The 19,512-nt window shown below is 40.6% G+C and overlaps 1 protein-coding gene across 1 annotated transcript in view; it reads left to right on the top strand.

The window, feature by feature from the left end:
• Nucleotides 1-19,512, top strand: part of NALCN (sodium leak channel, non-selective) — a 281,606-nt gene that overhangs the window by 17,991 nt on the left and 244,103 nt on the right. The window contains exon 6 of the mRNA XM_055542965.1: nucleotides 5,086-5,240. Coding sequence (XP_055398940.1) covers nucleotides 5,086-5,240 — 155 coding nt within the window. The remainder of the gene's footprint in view (nucleotides 1-5,085; nucleotides 5,241-19,512) is intronic.

Raw genomic sequence — 19,512 nt, 5'->3', positions numbered from 1 at the left:
TGAATATGAAGGTAGAAAAAGATATCGTGTGGGCAGGAGACAATAGAGAAGTGAGGGGAAGGAAAGCTTCTGGGTGAGGAAGCGGCTGTTTGCTAACAGCGGTGAATTCAGGAGCCTGGTTTAAGGTCCCATTTTTGTTCAAGTTGAAAGGCAAGGCTTCTCAAACGTGTTAACCCAACTAGGAGATTAGGCATCATACTGCAAACTTAACTTTGATTCAGAGAATAGACTACAAATAGGGAAGATGGGTGAGAGTATTATCTGAACTCACGGCCCCTGAATCATTCAGTAAGTCCTCTCAGCCAGCTCCACACTGTACTCAGGACTCAGAGACAAATGGTTGAAAAAAAAAAAAATTAAAAAACCTCTCATATGCTGACTCTTAGCTCCAGCTCATTACATTATCCTTAAAAAAAAAAAAGAGTGTACTGTGAAAAATCTCATATGTGTTGGCAGACTTTTCAGCTACTCGAGACATAACAGTGATGGGGTGATGTCTGCATTTTTCTCTTTCTGGGATTTGTATTATCAAATCTGTGCAGTCGCATAGTGCACACACCCATGCATTTTGCCTTCTCTTTCCGTGATTCTTCACTTACTGTTTGAGAAGAAGATATGTAACTGGCCACACAGTTTTATGAGCAGTGTTACTCATAAAAACAGTTTCCAGAAGTTGGATGACTTATTTCAAGGACCAACCATTTATGCCATTTTTTTCTTTTGTATTTTCAGTTCAGTATTAATTGAGTTTTAAAAGTCTCACTCTCAAGAAGAAAATTTGTCCATACCATTTTACCATCTCCAGCCGAGACATTTAATTTGCTTTATTTTTAGAGACTCAAAGCATATCCAGAGTCAGAATGAAACACATACAAATCCCAATTGAAAAGAATTTTCCAACTTTTTGTATCCTTTTGTTGCCTCTTAACTAGGAATTTCTCATAAACATCTCTGAGTCACAGACACTAAGCTCTACGGTATGATGCTCTGCTTCCAGAGATCACGGTTGCCAGGTGCCGTCACGACCTCATTTCTCTTCGGCGTTGTCTTTTAACAATTGTTCCAATCTCTGCTTAATTGATTTGCACACATGGTAGCCAAATAAGAGGACAGCTTTCAGGCAGAGATATGTCTGTTCAGAGACCTGTATGTCCTGGGTTTCAAGGCTGACCTCTGGAATTGATTATGTTAATCTGTGAAGCAGACAGGGCAAATAAAGCAGGAACTCAGTCAGCACCTAAAGTTTTGCTTTTGAATGGACCCAGTTTCTTGTAAAGCAGATAGATGAGCATCTCAGCTGTGTCCTTTATAGCAGGGGTTCTCAACCTCCTGGATCTAATGCCTGATGATCTGACACAGAGCTGATACAGTAATAATATAAATAAAGTGGACATGATAAAGGTAATGCGCTTGAATCATCCCCAAACTATGCCCCCCACCCCCCGGTCCATGGGAAAATTATCCTCCACAAAACTGGTCCCTGGTGCTGGAACGGTTGAGTACCGCTTCATTTATAGCATTACTAGTAAAGCTTTAGCTTCTTCTTCAGTAATGAATGGTGACCTAAGGCAGTTACGGAACAAATAATGGGATTTGACTAAGCAAGACAGTTAAAGAGAGTTGAGAAGACCAGTGGCCTGTGGCAGAAACAGGTATTGCAAACTGCCAAATGTGATGGCATAAATCTCCCTGAAGGTAAAAGAGGAACATGTAAGAAGGAGCGGCTAGGTGAAATAGAACAGATGAAGATTTTCCTGACACCTTATTATCATTCCTGAGAAAGAAGAGAAATTTATTCATGACTTGGTATCAAATAATGACATCTCATCCCCAAGAATGAGATACTTAGAAAAGGTAAGGAAATGTAAATGTTAAGCATATAAAAGTTTACTGTGCAGAGAGCAAGATTCAACCAGGAGCTCAGGTTAATGTTTGTAATGACTGAACCATCTGCTTTGAGACCAGAAGCTGGGGGACCACACATCACGGGCACCCTGGACTGTTCTGGTTCTTCCCTGCTCCTGCAGAGTAATTATGGATTACTTCCCTTGGGACTTAAGGAGAATCTCAGTTATGGACAGTTCATTTCATGGTTCCCCGATCCAGTGGGCTTTCCTGGTGGCTCAGACTGTAAAGAATCTGTCTTCAATGCAGGAAACCTGGGTTTGATCCTTGGGTCGGGAAGATGCCCCTGGAGAAGAGAATGGCAGCCCAATCCAGTATTTTTGCCTGGAGAATTCCATGGGCAGAGGAGCCTGACAGGGCTACAGCCCATGGGGTCACAAAGAGTTGAACACAACTGAGTGACTCAAATACATCCATTCTATTGGATACTTTTGGTCTTCCCTGGTGGCTCAGATGGTAAAGCATCTGCCCACAATGTGGGAGACCCAGGTTCGGTCCCTGGGTTGGGAAGATTCCCTGGAAAAGGAAATGGCAACCCACTCCAGTGTTCTTGCCTGGAGAATCACATGGGCAGAGGAGCCTGGCAGGCTACAGTCCATGGGGTCAAAAAGAGTTGGACACGACTGAGCGACTTCACTTTCACTTTCGATCCAGTGGCAGCTTTTAGGACTTGGTGGTATTTTATAAAATATCACTAAGACCAGAGACGATATAAAGTTGGATTTGGGGGTAGTTTTCTATACTAGCCCAAATAAAATTTAAGTATTCCTTTTAGAGTACTTAGAAAATAAGTGAATGGTTGTTTTATCAACTCTGTTCACAAAACAATGAGATTTTTTAAAAATGGAAAGGTCAGGAGAATTAAAGATAGAAAATGGTGAAACTTAAGAATATTAATTTTTAATTTCCATGGACTTTATAAAGAGAGAATTTTGTACAATATGTAATATCATAAGTGCCTCAGGTTCATGCAAAGGACTGTGAAGTCTTCTTGACTTATATTTAAACATTTTTTGAAAAGATGAGGAAAGACTACTCTGTTTAACTTATAGGATTCATGCTGAGGTATCTGCCAAGTGGGAGGTATAAGAATAAGTTGGGATATTGGAAATATTTTCTTTGTAATGTTTAAGAAATAAAAGTACTCTGATGATATATGTACAATAGATTTCTAACTAAATTAATAGCAATGGTTATGGAGCACCTATTATATTGCAGATATTTTGCTTATGTAACTGGTTTTTTAGAACAAATCTTACATCTGCTGCCAATACAGGAGATGTAAGAGATGCGGGTTCTATCCCTGGGTCGGGGAGATCTCCTGAAGGAGGGCATGGCTACCCACTCCAGTATTCTTGCCTGGAGAATCCCATGGACAGAGGAACCTCATGGGCTACAGTCCATGGGGATCACAAGAGTTGAACAGGAATGAAGTGACTGAAGCGACTTAGCACCCATCTATGCAAGAATTTGAAAGAAAGGGAATTAACCGACATGTGTGCTTAAGGTCGTATCTTTCTGATACTACCAAGTGGGGTGATTTCCACAGTTAGAGCCTTTTCCTTGGGGCTTGCTTGTGGGTGTCCAAAGGACCAGCTTAAAATGTGGCAGTTATTTAAACATTCCCTGAGATGTGTAAATTCTCTTGGTTGCCACTAATGAAGAGCAGAATCCTGAAGGAATAAGCATAGAGTTTTGTTCTGACTGAGACACAACTGAACCAGGCATGGTGTGTGTGTGGTATGTGTGTGTGAGTAAAATTGTGTATGTGTTTATAGGAATTTGTGTATATGCTCGTGCGTGTGCCTGGTGGCCTTAAGCAGCTGAAGGATCATGTAGTTAGGCATCAGACTTTAGAGAAAACATGCTATATAAGGGGCAGGAAGCAGCAAAATGAATTTAAGAAGATATTGAAGAAAAGAAATGTGACCCAACACATCTGTCTCAATGTGGCTGTAAGCAGAGGAGACTGAGACAGTCCTCAGGCTGGTCCCCATTTAGAAACATTGATGTAGTGGGAAATGACTATACTAAAATCAAGGGTTTATAAGACTTGTGAATTCTCTAGGCTAAACTTGGGCCCCCTATATGAGCCCTGTCACTTGTCTCAGATAGCAGCTACTTGGGGCTCATTTTAAGGCCAGCCCACAATGGGATTCCATATTCACCATTCCAGTGGTTATCTGTATTCACTACCAAGAAAAGCATTGCATATCTAAATCCTTCACATCAACTTAAATTCCAGTTTATCCTCCAAAAAGATGAAAAGGAGTTATATCACCAGTCATCTAAAATAACCTCATATTATTTCCAGAGCTAAATCACTGCATAACCTCTGTCCTTCCAGGGTGATACCTTTAGTTCCTTCAGTCATGCCTTGCTTATCTGGTTTTCTGTCTAAGCTGCGCATCTGACAACACAGAAGGCTGAGTGTCATTTCTGAGGCTCACATACAGTACTTTTGTACCATATGGAAAATGACTGTCATCATTAGCTGTTGCTTAGAAGCAGAGAAGTAACATTTGTGGCCACAGTAGGAGAAGGATTTGTGAATAACACAGAATCCCCAGACAAGTTTACATGCCTTGCAAATCTGCAGGAAAACTCCTTCCTTTACTTTTCTGGGTCTTGGTCTTTTATGACAAAAACCATCGTGGCAATAATGCTCTTATAAAGAGCTTTGTGTGGGCTTAGAGAACTTGTGGTTACTGGAGAAGGATGCAGGGAATGGATATTAGGGAGTTTGGGATGGGTATATGCACACTGCTATCAACATATTTTAAATGGATAACCAACAATGTCCTACTGTATAGCACAGGAAACTGTTTAATGTCATGCAGCAGCCTGGATGGGAGGGGAGTTTGGGGGAGAATGGACACATGTATATGCGTGACTGAACCCCTTTGCTGTCCACCTGAAACCATTACAACATTGTTAATTGGCTCTACTTCCACTATAAAATAAAAAGTTTAAAAATAACATAAAAGAGCTTCTGTGTGGGTGAATCTCATGTCATTTGAGAATGTTCAATATGGCCTTAATGTGATGAATACCATTCATGAATCAGGCATCTTAAATCTGTGTCCACATACAGCAAGTATTAATGAAGAGTGATTACATTATGCATTGTAATCAACACACTTGTTGAAAATGTCAAATCCTTTTTTGTGTTGTTTGCAGAAATGTAACCTGGAACAGTTTAGCCATCCCAGATACACACTGCTCCCCAGAACTGGAAGAAGGCTACCAGTGCCCCCCAGGATTTAAATGCATGGACCTGGAAGATCTGGGACTTAGCAGGCAAGAGCTGGGCTACAGTGGCTTTAACGAGATAGGTCTGTCTTTCTGATTAAACACCTTTTCTGTTTCTGTTTTACAATGTTTATGAAATGGAGACAATAGTTACATAATTAATAGTTTATGTTCAGACTGTATAGGATTTAAGAAACGCAATTGCAAATTTTAATATATTCTACCCTCCAGTCTATAACATACAGCCTGTTTCCATATAGATATGCAACAATATCTATATAGAGTTAAATATCTCTTCAATTATTAATTATAGGATTTAAAAATATTTGTTGATCACAGTTCAGGGTTCTTGGCTCAAAGAACCCCTTGAATCAACAGGACTTGGTTCCCGTCCACATTTAACTAGTAGGCAAGGTAAGTCTTAAATAATTGGAATACTAGACATTGATGGGAGAAGGCAATGGCACCCCACTCCAGTACTCTTGCCTGGAAAATCCCATGGATGGAGGAGCCTGGAAGGCTGCAGTCCATGGGGTTGCTGAGGGTCAGACACGACTGAACGACTTCACTTTCACTTTTCACTTTCATGCATTGGAGAAGGACATGGCAACCCACTCCAGTGTTCTTGCCTGGAGAATCCCAGGGACGGGGGAGCCTGGTGGGCTGCCGTCTATGGGGTCGCACAGAGTCAGACACGACTGAAGCGACTTAGCAGCAGCAGACATTGATGGGTACGTGAGAGCTGAAAAGTAATTCTGGGAACAGAAGACAGCTGATGAAGTACTTAGTGAATGTGCATCAGCTATGTAATGGAAGTACGAGGAATGCTTGCATGCGAGTACAACGTGCTCAAATGTGTACATTTATTCGTGGCTTGTGCTGTTAAGTCCTGACATGTGCCATCACACGCAGACTTGGCATCTGGCATTCAGTTGGTATCATTGCATTTGTTACAATTCCATGCATGTTGTGCATATTTCTTTATTGAAACAAAAAACCATGGAATTCTAAACACATATGTTATGCTCTGAAAATTTGTCCTAGTCGGTTTAGGCAACCACAGCAAAATATCATAGACTGGGTGGCATAGACAACAGAAACGTACTTCTCCCCATTCTGAAGGCTGTAAGTCTGGATCAGGGTGCAGCATGGTCAGCTTTGATGAGGCCCCTTTCCTTGGCTTGCAGTCTTCTCTCTGTGTCCTTATGTGAGGGGTTGAGTGGGGGCAGAGAAAGAGATGGGGAGAGAGAGGGAGAGAAAGTCCTCTGCTCTCTTCTTATAAGGGCACTAATCCCATCATGGGAACCCCACCCCTCATGACCTGGTCTAAACCACATCACCCTCTGGAGTCCCCACCTCCTAATACCATCACATTGGGAATTAGGGCTTGAGTATATGAATGGCAGGGGCTGAGTAGACTCAGACATTTAGTCCATGGCACAACTGTTGGAGTCATTTGAAAATGAATTACTTTTATTTTAAAGTTTCAAGGCCCAGGTACACTTAAAAACGTTCTGGACTCTTACCCAGGACATAAGAGGAAAATCTTTTGGTGTGTAACAGGGTGGTGGTTGCACTCTTTTGGAAGCCAAATCTAGGTATTTTTAATCCGTCCTGTGGTGTGGTTTCATTTCCCAATGGACCAGCTGTACAATGGGGATTGCATCACCCAAAAAGAGAACAGCATCTCTGTCCATCCTGGAGGGTAACTGCTTCAAACACAGCCTGTCCACCTTCACACATCAGGAACAGTGGCTGATGAATCCAATTCCTACCCTATGGCTTCAGTCATCACAGCTCCTACAGAGTGTTATGCAGGATGGCATAATGAACTCTGGGATGACTGTTTAAATTTCAGAAAGGACATGTGAAGCTCTTGCATTGATTGAGGAATACTTTCCAGATATATGAATTAAACCCACAAGGCTTCAGCCTTTGGAGAGAATGTAATACTTGAACTTGGGCTGAAAAAACCAAATAGTTGATATTTCTAAAGGGTGAATTTTGCAAACAGCACATAAATTTTTACTCTTATATTTTAGTACAGCTACATAGTAAATTTCCAGCATAATGGTTAGATGGATACTCTTCATTTGGCCAATGATGTAGTTTTCTAATTCACAAAAATTTAGAAGGCAATAGATGTGAAACATTCTAATTTTCCGTCCTCTCTTATCTGGTTTTGGAACCAATCTTATATCCTTCCCCCTGTCTCAGAAGTGCAAACACTTTTATGGATTATGCCAGTGACTTTCAGGCATGAGTAGGAAACCACAGGTGTGGTTTGGGAGATGAGATATACAGATTTAGCAAGCTGCTCTGAGCAAGCTCCAGAAGTCCTAACAACTGAGGCAGGACTGGAATGCATGACTGGTTAGATCCTGTTGCTCTTTCTTTTAGGGGCTGAGTTTGCCCATGTCTGGAATGGAGAGCAGCCAGCATTCAAGGTTAGGCTGCCCTTGAAGGGCAGTGGAACCGAAGGAGGCAGTGGAAACCTCCAGGCCTTTAAAATAATGTTGCTAAATCAAATCTCACCCTGATCATTTTAAATGCAGCAGTTGTGTTTATACTCCAATTGCTGCATTATATTCAACTAGATCCATCTTTCTTCACTGTTACTTACAGGGCTTCAACTAATGTAGAGGAACAATACCTCTTTGAGCCAGAAAGTCGACTTCTAAAATGTGTGGACTTAAGAAGTTCATTTCTAGGAAAGAATCACCCTTGGGCGTAATCAGTTCAGTTCAGTTCAGTCGCTCAGTCGTGTCCGACTCTTTGCGACCCCATGAATCGCAGTATGCCAGGCCTCCCTGTCCATCACCAACTCCTGGAGCTCACTCAGACTCACATCCATCGAGTCAGTGATGCCATCCAGCCATCTCATCCTCTGTCGTCCCCTTCTTCTCCTGCCTCTAATCCTTCCCAGCATTAGGGTCTCTTCCAATTAGTCAGCTCTTCGCATGAGGTAGCCAAAGTATTGGAGTTTCAGCTTTAGCATCAGTCCTTCCATGAACACCCAGGACTGGTCTCCTTTAGGATGGACTGGTTGGATCTCCTTGCAGTCCAAGGGACTCTCAAGATTCTTCTCCAACACTACAGTTCAAAAGCATCAATTCTTTGGTGCTCAGCTTTCTTCACAGTCCAACTCTCACATCCATACATGACTAGATGGACCTTTGTTGCCAAAGTAATATCTCTGCTTTTGAATATGCTATCTAGGTTGGTCATAACTTTCCTTTCAAGGAGTAAGCGTCTTTTAATTTCATGGCTGCAATCACCATCTGCAGTGATTTTGGAGCCCCAAAAAATAAAGTCTGACACTGTTTCCACTGTTTCCCCATCTATTTCCCATGAAGTGATGGGACCAGATGCCATGATCTTAGTTTTCTGAATGTTGAGCTTTAAGCCAAATTTTTCACTCTCCTCCTTCACTTTCATCAAGAGGCTTTTTAGTTCCTCTTCACTTTCTGCCATAAGGTTGGTGTCATCTGCATATCTGAGGTTATTGATATTTCTCCCGGCAACCTTTATTCCAGCTTGTGCTTCTTCCAGCTCAGCATTTCTCATGATGTATTCTGCATATAAGTTAAATAAGCAGGGTGACAATATACAGCCTTGACGTACTCCTTTTCCTATTTGGAACCAGTCTGTTGTTCCATGTCCAGTTCTAACTATTGCTTCCTGACCTGCATACAGGTTTCTCAAGAGACAGGTCAGATGGTCTGGTATTCCCATCTCTTTAAGAATTTCCCACAGTTTATTGTGATCCACACAGTCAAAGGCTTTGTCATAGTCAATAAAGCAGAAATAGCAATAGTCAATAGTCAATAAAGCAGTTTTTCTGGAACTCTTGCTTTTTCCATGATCCAGCAGATGTCCGCAATTTGATCTCTGGTTCCTCTGCCTTTTATAAAATATAGGAAAACAACAGAATGGGAAAGACTAAAGATCTCTTCAAGAAAATTAGAGATACCGAGGAACATTTCATGCAAAGATGGGCTAGATATAGGACAGAAATGGTATGGACCTAACAGAAGCAGAAGATATTAAGAAGAGATGGCAAGAATACACAGAAGAACTATACAAAAAAGATCTTCATGACCCAGATAATCACAATGGTGTGATCACTCACCTAGAGCCAGGCATCCTGGAATGTGAAGTCAAGTGGGCCTTACTTAGAAAGCATCACTATGAAGAAAGCTAGTGGAGATGATAGAATTCCAGTTGAGCTATTTCAGATCCTAAAAGATGCTGTGAAAGTGCTGCACTCAATATGCCAGCAAATTTGGAAAACTCAGCAGTGGCCACAGGACTGGAAAAGGTCAGTTTTCATTCCAATCCCAAAGAAAGGCAATGCCAAAGAATGCTCGAACTACCACACATTTGCAGTCATCTCACACACAAGTAAAGTAATGCTCAAAATTCTCCAAGCCAGGCTTCAGCAATGTATGAACCGTGAACTTCCAAATGTTCAAGCTGGTTTTAGAAAAGGCAGAGGAACCAGAGATCAAATTGCCAACAACCGCTGGATAGGCCCCCACTGAGGCAGGAGTCTTACTGTAGCTCAACTGTTTATTTGCACGTTTATCTCCCAAGGATTTAAGTTGCTGGAAAACAGGAAGCATGTCTTTTCATCTTCATGCCTCCAGGGCCTAGACCAATGTCTGCCTCGTAGGGAACCCTTTATGAATATTTACCAAGGGACTGAACAAAGTATGTGATCTCTTGAATTCATTGGTGATCCGTCATATTTGTGTTAGGATATGGAGCCATAATAGAGCATTAAGTTGTTTTCTTGTTCTCTTCCCTGATTGCATCTGCTGTTGTTGGCAGTGCTTGTTCTTTCTCATGACTTCCGTTTCTATACAAGCTTAATCTGGTCTGTTTGGTTCTTTTTCTCAATGATGATTGAATTCTGCATTGTTGTAAAACCAATGGTTAGATAATGAAATGTTGACTTTGAACTATGATAAAAAAATGTTAACATGGTCACTATAGTTTAGATTGAAATTGATAACTACTTCCTGATAGGATGTACCTATGTAGATACACAAACTAGTATTTTAGATTATTTGGCAAGTCCTTATGGGACCAAAAAGATAATGTTTCATCCAAAAATGAGGAAATTAATTTTTTTAGGCACATGCGATCATCTCTTCCTGCATGCAGCCAAATTTAAAATGCAATTAGGTGCCTAATTGTGCATTTCAATTTGGCCAGTTTACTCTATAGGTAAGTAATCATGATTAATTTAAAAGGAACATGTTTCCTTTTCTTACTAATCCAAATTATCATGCAATACACTGGATTTCAATCATGTATAAAATTTTATTTGTAAGTCGCATTATGTCTTATTAAAATTTAATACTGGTGTTGAAAAACTCAATTTTTAAAATATATTCAAAGCCAGAGTCATTAAGTAGAAAAAAAATTACAAAGAGCCCCTACTGTAAGACTGCAGAGTAAAGACACATTTTTGTCTCTAAAACCATCCAAGCATTAAGGAGCCTGAGAAACAGAAATGCAATTTCCATATTTAAGGACTCAGAAAAACCTGGAACTCTGAATCCCAACCTGAGAGGACCACGGTCGAACAGGAAACTTCCTGGAAGGACTCTGGATACTGAGAATCTCAGAGCCAGCAGGTTATGGATGTTCTAAACAACCGGTGTTCACTGTACATTCAATTTAGAAATTCAACAATAAAAATTTAATTATAAAAATTAGCAATAGAATAAAACAAAATAAAATTCCCAGAGGAGCAGAAGACTCCTGTCTTTGGGTCAGGGCATCAGTGTGTGGCTGACGGTAGGAATTTTCTGGTATTCCATGTGACATCATGGACGAGAGGTCCTTGTTCTGCAGAACTCTGGGAGAGAGAGAGGACAGCCAGTCAGTTGTGAGTGCCCTGACGTGGCTGATCCGCATTGAATAGAACGAGGGAAAGACTCCAAATTTGCAAATCTGGCTCTGCCTTTGTTGTTGTTTAATCCTTAGTCACGTCCAACTCTTTTGCAACCCCATGGACTGTAGCCTGCCAGGCTCTTCTGTCTATGGGATTCTCCAGGCAGGAATACTGGAGTGGGTTGCCATGCCCTCCTGCAGGGGATCTTTCTGACCCAGGATCAAACCCATGTCTCCTTCATTGCTGGCAGATTCTTTACCACTGAGCCACCAGGAAAGCCCAGGATGACCTGAGGGCCTTTTAAAACTTGATTCCCAAGCATCATCCCGAGGCCAATTCAATCAAAACCCTAGAGTGATTGAAGGCACAGATTAATCTAAAAAGTTCTCCAGGTGATTCAAGTGCGCATGCAGAGTATGAACCACTGGGCTGAAGCAACACTGATACTCACATACCCACCAACCTGTGCAGATCCTCGTTTCTACCCCACAGCATTCCCTCACGCTTCTCTGCATGGAGCAAGACAAATGCCTAGTGCTCTCAAAATCACGGTCAAAGATGAGAGATAATCAAAACCAATCAGGACCATTTCTATAAAAATGTACCTCTCAGTGCATTTTAAACTGAAAAAAAAATACACAAGATGTATATATCTATCTCAAAAGAATTGCAGAAAAAGACAGATATGTACATTAAATGGATACAGTTTGATTCAGTAAATTGACATAGAACAATTGGTGCTGAGACCTGTCTTGGTGAAGATGCTAAAGAAAGCATCCTTTGGGTATCCAGGAAAAAAAAAAAAATCAAGTCAGCTCTAAGGGGTACCTTGAGAGGAGCCTGAAACTTCATGTCACTGTTCAGCTCTCGAATATAATGTCACAATGCTTACAGAGTCCTTAGGGAAATAATGTGTCAAACTCTTTGTGATTATTTTTGAAGAGGCAAGAACTCAGAGACTTCATCTTTGATGAAGTCTTCTTGAAGTCATTGAGCCAATCAAGAACAACTGCTCATGCGCCAGGTCTCTAGTATCTATTCTATAAGAGTCGTATCAATACAACTGCAGAATTTACAGACTGTGGTGTAAATGTTGCAAACTGTGATTGTGTAGAAGAGAGGACAAGACTGGTGGGGGTGGTGGGGTGATGGTGTGGATATTTATACATAGCAGTGAAAAACAAGTATCATTTTATTACAATATGTGAATCCAGTAATGGAAGCAGGTGGATACTCACCTTGAAAATGCATTGCAAAGTTAAAATGACTTTAGAAAAAAATTCAGAACTCAATGGCTTTGGGGTTTGGGTTGTGGATGTTGTATATAGTAGTATGGTGACCTTTGGACAGGAATCAACCTCTCTTGCTTCGATTTCCTCATCTGTGCAATGGGTGAGTGATTGACATGACTTATAGGGTTGTTGTGAGAAGTGGCTAGCAAGCTACACTTAGGATAGTATCTGGCACCATGAAGATACATGAAGAGCTAGAAATTAGAGGTATGGTGGCAAAATAAGAATGTATCACTGTTATTTCAGAATAAGTAACCAGTTTAACAAAGAAGGGTGAGATACTGATGCTTTCAGATTAGCACCTTGGTGTCTGATGTTATTCCCTTTTCTCTGCACCAGCTTTCCCCTCAGCTTGTTCAGGATTTTACAACAAAAGAGGGGAGTAGCATGTACATGGACAAGGTCTCCTTAACCTTGCATTATGCCCCTATTAACTAATATCTCAAATTTCACTTCATTTCTAATCGGTGTGCAGAGGGCCAATATTTGGTCCTTTTTATTTTATTTTGTTGGAGTATAGTTTATTTGCAATGTTGTGCTAATCTGTGTTGTACATCAAAATAACTCAGTCATATGTGCATATATATATATATATATATATACACACATACACACACACACACACACACTCTCTTTTTTCAAAATTCTCTTCCATTATGGTTTAGCACAGGACACTGAATAGAGGTCTCTGTGCTCTACAGTGGGACCTTGTTGTTTATCCATTCTGTGTATAATAGTTGGCATCTGCTAACCCCAAACTCCCAATCCATCCCTCCCCTACGCCCCCTCCCCCTTGACAACTGCGAGTTTGTTCTCTGTGTCTATGTCTGTTTCTATTTGGTGGATAGGCTCATTTGTGTCATAGTTTAGATTCCACATAAGTGAGACCGTACAGTATTTGTCTTTCTCTGCCTTACTTCACTAATATGATAATCTCTAGGTCCATCCATGTTGCTGCAAATAGCATTACTTCATTCTTTTTATGGCCAAGTAATATTCCATTATGTTTGTATGTATATACACACCACATCTTCTTTGTCTGTTCATCTGTTGATGGACAGTTAGGTTGCTTCCATGTCTTGGCTATTGTAAATAACGCTGCAGTGAACATTAGGGTGCCTGTATCTTTTCAAATTAGGGTTTTCTCTGAATGTATGTCCAGGAGTAGGATTGCTGGGTCATATGGCGACTCTGTTTTTAGTTTCTGAGGAGCCTCCGTGCTGTTCTCCATAGCGGCTGCGCCAGTTTACATTCTGGTGGTGCCTGGTGGCGGTGGTTTAGTCGCTAAGTCGTGTCCGACTCCTGCGACTGCATGGAATGTAGCTCACCAGGCTCCTCTGTCCATGGGATTTTCCAGGCAAGAATACTGGAGTGGGTAGCCTATCCCTTCTCCAGGGGATCTTCCCAACCCAAGAATCGAACCTGGGTCTCCAGCATTGCAGGCAGAGTCTTTCCCAACTGAGCTATGAGGGAAGCCTGGTGGTGCTTAGTCTTCATTAATCCATTTTTCCTCTCTTACCACTCTCAAAAGTGTCCTCACTTGGGCTTAACTGTCTCTTTAGAATTTTCTTTCACCTGTGCCATTGAATTTTCAGCTTCAGTAAGCCTCACACATAGAGTTTTATTTAACCCTATGCATTTGAACTTGTGGCCGCCAGACTCCAGCCACCCATGTCTTCAGCAGCCTTTCAGCAGGTGCACCTTCCACAGCACTAAGCAGAGTCCCCACTGGGGTGGGGGCCCTGAGCAGAAGCCACGGCCACGCTGCTTCCGGCCCCACCTCCCACACCCAGACGCTTGTTATCTCTCCTCCCCTAAATCACCGCGTCGATGGTGGCTGACACGCTAGCTGCTCCTCCATCCTGCTCTTCATTTACAGACTGCTGCATCATTGCTTCAAGGGACCTTTCCTGCGGCTCATTCTTAAGGACACCAACACACATCCTGTCTAAGACGTTAGCCTCTGCATCTGAGACATCCAGTGCCCCCCACAGTCCAGGAGCAGACGTTATTGAAAGGACTTATTTGAAGATCACAAAATCTATTTAGCAGACGCTCAGATTCCATGATTGAAGTCAGTGTGTGCGGAAGTGGGTGTAGGCACACAGTGTAAAAGTCTGGGAACAGAACACACCCAAACACCCCCACACTATAGAGGTGAAACGGATCGGTCACATCCGTTTAGTCTATTTAGAAAATGTGTCTACTTCCATTTGCTGAGTACTTACCCGCCTTTCAACTTCACCCTTCCTCTGTGTTACCACATGCTCATCAACATGCAGGGCATACAACCCGAGACAGTGCAATTTTCCATAATAGCACTGAACGTGAAATTAGTGGAGTTTCGAGCTGGAAAGAGATGAGGCAGCCCTGTGGTTCACTGACACAGTTTCCAGGTGCCGAGACAGAGCCTCAGAGCCAGAGCATAAGAGTTCCAGAGAATTCCACGCCGGGCAAGGCCAGCTCCCTTGTCATGATTCACAGACTAGCCTTATAACTTAGTCTCCCCCAGACCTTTCTACACTTCAGAGACCAGTGTTTCATTCAGAAGGAAACTCAAAAAGTATCTTGTAAAGCTTAGTTGTATTTTTAATTTTGTGGTAGGAGCTTAGCATCATTTACCTTCAGTAAGGTGCTGGTGGAGAGGACATCTCCATTTATAGATGCGGTAAACCAGTTAGAGCAAAAACCAACAACAGATCCGTAGCATGTGGGAAGGAAATCACAGCCAAAGCCATGAAACCGGCAATTTACTTGTCATGATCGTTCAAAAGAAAGTAAGAAAGTGGGTACAGGAGATGAATACAAAGCTATTCAGCCGGTGGTGTTTAACTCTCAGTTCATTGTGCAAGCCAGGTAAAAAACAAAACAAAACACCTTTCCTTTGATGGAACAATGAATGTCACTTAATGATAAAAATTCACCCTAGGAGGTCACTTAGGAAATAAGTAGCTCTCAGGCATTTTTTGGTTATTCGTCTTAGACTCATGAGAACAAAAGAGAAAAGTTCAATTTTTAAAAATTCAGAATGGACGAAACCATGATTCTAACAATTTATAAAGGAAGCCCATAAGTGAGGTCAACCTATAAACAAGGCATTTGGAAAATAGCTAATAGAAAAGGCATTTAAATTATACATGCTTTTAATGCTACATGGACTGTATATATAGTGGACTGTTTTTCTTACTCTTTGTATACAAAGATAAAGCCAGGAAATAACAAACTCCATGTTCTTAAGGCGTCTAATTGTCCACCAGACGGTCTTCATTATTGTAATTACTGTCATTACCTTTGACAACTACTGCTACCATTTATTGATTGCTTATTATGTATCTGGCATGGGGTGAAAGGTTTTTCCATCCTTTGTGTTTTTCATTCTCAAAATAAACCCATAGGCTGTCATTATCTCCAATTGATAAGTGACAAGAATGAGATGAGAAAGAATTGATTTCTCCAGAGTCACACACAGACCACAGTTGGGAGCCAGGCCCTGGTGCCCTGTGAGCCAAGGTCAAATCCTGTGTTTTCTGGCTGCCTTATCTTTGAGGTTGGCCACGAGTGACCGGGGTTCCCTGTGGCTTGTCAGGACAGCTGGTCCATTGTAGAGTCTCATGGTGATGGAAAAGGAGGTGTGTCCTACACCGTAATAATCCACCAGATGTCCTGCCTTCTCTCATCCTGAAGTCTTGAGGACAGAGGGGTGAGTCTGAAAAAGGATAATGTCCACTGCAAACTGAGGGCCACTCAGGGCTGGTCTCTGCCTTTGAATCCAGCCTCTTGTAAGGGACTTGGTGCCTGATCTGTGTTCACTGTGTGTACAAATCTAAGCAAAAGAAGAATATGCCTAGAGTTTATATACTAAGTGAAGTGAGTCAGAAGAGAAAGGCAAATATCCTATGCGGAATCTAAAAAAAAAAATGCTACGAATGAACTTACAAAACAGAAATAGACTTACAGACCTAGAGAATTTATGGTTACCGGGGGGTATGGTTTGTCACCATACAAAGATATCACATAGTTATTGACTATTGGGCTTCCCTGGTGGCTCAGGCGGTGAAGAATCTGCCTGCAATGCAGGAGACCTGGATTCGATCCCAGGGCTGGGAAGATCCTCTGGAGGAGGGCATGGCAACCCACTCCAATATTCCTGCCTAGAGAATCCCATGGACAGAGGAGCTGGTGGGCTACAGCCCATGGGGTCGCAAAGAGTCGACACGACTGAGCGGCTTAGCACATGGACTATATTCCCCACGCTGTACGTTTCACATCCATGACTCAGTTATTTTGCAGCTATTAAGTTTGTTTTCTAAATACCACAAATTAACCAACAGTTTTATTTAACTTGACTTTGAAAATGCGTATTAATTTCTTTATTAGAGATATGACATAAAGAATGTTTAATTTATTCATCCTCTTCATAAAAAAAAAATAAAGCCGTAAAGATTTTCTTCAAATAAAAAAGCCCTCCTTAAAATATTAGGTACAAAAACCACAGATCACTAGCATCACAGAAGTCAAATGTGAGTCTTGGATGTGAATAAAGAATTAAAGTGATGACTTATAATCTATGTAAATTTTTTTCTGGCAATGATAAATTAATTGAGCCTTTCAAGAAAATGAAGCAATGAGAGTGAACTGCAGCCTACCAGATTCTCATACAGATGCCCCTAAGTCACTTCTGAAGAAAGCTGTTATGGCCATTGAAAATTGGGATTGGTGATTTTCTCCAAGGGGAGATATATTTTAGCTGTTACTAACTTTTGTGGCATTTTCTTCCTCATTTGACTTTGGGTAGCATTGGCTATGAGATACAGACTTAGCTCTTAATGTGAGTCATAAATCAATTTTATTCAGAATTGATGAGAAACAACATCAGTGGTTATTTTCATCCCTGGTAGGGGTCTGTGCCTGGAACTACCCCGTATTGTGCTGCAAGAGGATTGACAGTGAATTGAATCCACCTACACAGTCCAGTATTCCAGTTTTAATTCAGAATTTGCTTTACTTTAAAATTCCTTCCTATGTTTTTCTCTACTGGCCAGCTCTTATTTTTATAATTTGTCTCTTATTACATCTGATGTTAAATAGGGTCATAAAATGTAGTGAAGGGAGATTACTTTTATTCAGATCATAATAGAATGTAAATTGAACTTTTTTAATGCTGCTGCTAAAAATTGATTCATCAGATTTAAATGTTGTTAAACCACATTTCATGTGGCCCTATGTGATATTAGATGAAAACTTTACAAATGAATAGAAAATAGAAATTATAATGTATCTATAACTATGATTTATTACAGAATGTGCATTTTTATCACAGCTGCAGAAAAGACACAGTAAAGATTAATCTATAAAATATGCAATTGAGATTTATAATCCTTTGTGAAAAAGCACCAAAGGGTTGTTTGCCCTGCATTAATCTTTATGTTTAGTGGTACTACTGGAATTACTTATTGATTTTTATGAAAACACATGTAGAAGAGAAAATTAGGGTGATGGAATTCAACCGAAAGTGTTTACTTTGATCTGTGATAGTTCTGCACTTGCTCTCTGAAGGCATTCCTTTATTATGGGATAAGAAAAACTTGACATATTTTTGTTAAATAGAGGGTAAAGTCAGGAAGCTTCAATAGAGGAATAGTTCTGAGAGTCTTTGGTCAGATACCAGGATTATCCCTGGGTTCAGGCATCGTAAATGCCCTCAGGTTACAAAAACGTCCTGAGGTTGCAAATTGTGTGCTTGATGTTTTCTAAAGGAACAAGGTCTTAGGGTATCATTAGATTCTGATAGGGTTACAGGCTTATTTAAGCTCAAATTAGATATGCAGGGACTATTCAGAATATTAGTAAGAAAGGGGGTGCAAAGATAGAATTTCAGCCATGATTGGTACAGAGGAACCTATTTACAAAGGAAAAAAATAGAGACAGACATAGAGAACAAACATACAGACACCAAGTGGGGAAATGGATGAATTGGGAGATTTGATTGAAATATAGTAATATGCACTATTGACTCTATGTCTAGAATAGATAACTAATGAGGACCTACTGTGCAGCACAGGGAACCTACTCAGTGCTCCATGGTGACCTAAATTGGAAGGAAATCCAGGGGATATATGTATATGTATAGGTGATTCACTTTGATGTAGAGCAGAAACTGGCATTGCATTGTGAAGTGAACCTACTCCAATAAATTTTTTGGAAGATATATAGATATATCTTCTAGTATCTAGAAGATAGGTGTTCAGATAAGTTCTTGTTAAATGTATTAGGAAAGGCCGCTGCTAGAGTTATTTTTCACTGGACAATGAAAGAAGGAATTTTGAAAGTGAATTTCTGGGAGCATTGAAATGATGATTTTGTTCATATTATACATACTAATACAAAATAGTACCCATCGGAAATATCTAGTGGTTTCCAAGAAATTGGCATGTTTATAGATACATTTTAAGTATTTGTAAATTATAAAAATAATGCTGAAAAAAGCATGAGATTTAACAAAAGCAATAAATTCTTCCATATGTAATTCCCTCCCTTCCTCTCTTTCCTGTCTTTTTTCCTCTTTCATCTTCATGTTTCATGATATTTAATAAAATTCTTTCAACCATTTTCCTATCAGTAGACATCTAAGTGATTTTCAGTGTTTCACTACAATACGTTTGTGTTGAATACATACACAGTCGTGCGCGAACACACACACGTGTTTTGTGCATATGTTAGTATTCTTAAAACAGATTCCTAAAACAATTTCTGGGTCAAAGGGTATGCACAGTTTTAACATAATAGATAACTCATGCTTTATTTATCAAAATAAATTCATAGTTCTGCCTTTATTGTAAAAGAGTAAGTTTTTAAAATTATAAGGTATTCCTTTCTGATATGCATAGTTACCAAAGTTAAAAAAAAAAAAATAACATAGGCCGTATTGTATCCTGTACTCTTCTGAACACCAGCAGTTCATTCTCTTTTCTTTGAATTCTTCATTCCACTCTCCTTGGAATGCCTCCTTCCTAGGGTCCTGTCAGTCTAAGAGTCACCCTCCAGCCCTCCTTTCCAGTAACTTCTCTGCTGCCCTAGCAGCATTCATCTCCCTTCTGTCTGAACTGTGACACCAAGGTTTGTGCACGAAGTCAGCGTTTACTTTGAACTGTTTCTCAC

Source organism: Bubalus kerabau, chromosome 12 (assembly GCF_029407905.1).
Source record: "Bubalus kerabau isolate K-KA32 ecotype Philippines breed swamp buffalo chromosome 12, PCC_UOA_SB_1v2, whole genome shotgun sequence".
Lineage (NCBI taxonomy): Eukaryota > Metazoa > Chordata > Mammalia > Artiodactyla > Bovidae > Bubalus > Bubalus kerabau.
The sequence above is the reverse complement of the archived record's forward strand: the minus strand, read 5'-3'. Positions and strand labels throughout refer to the sequence as shown.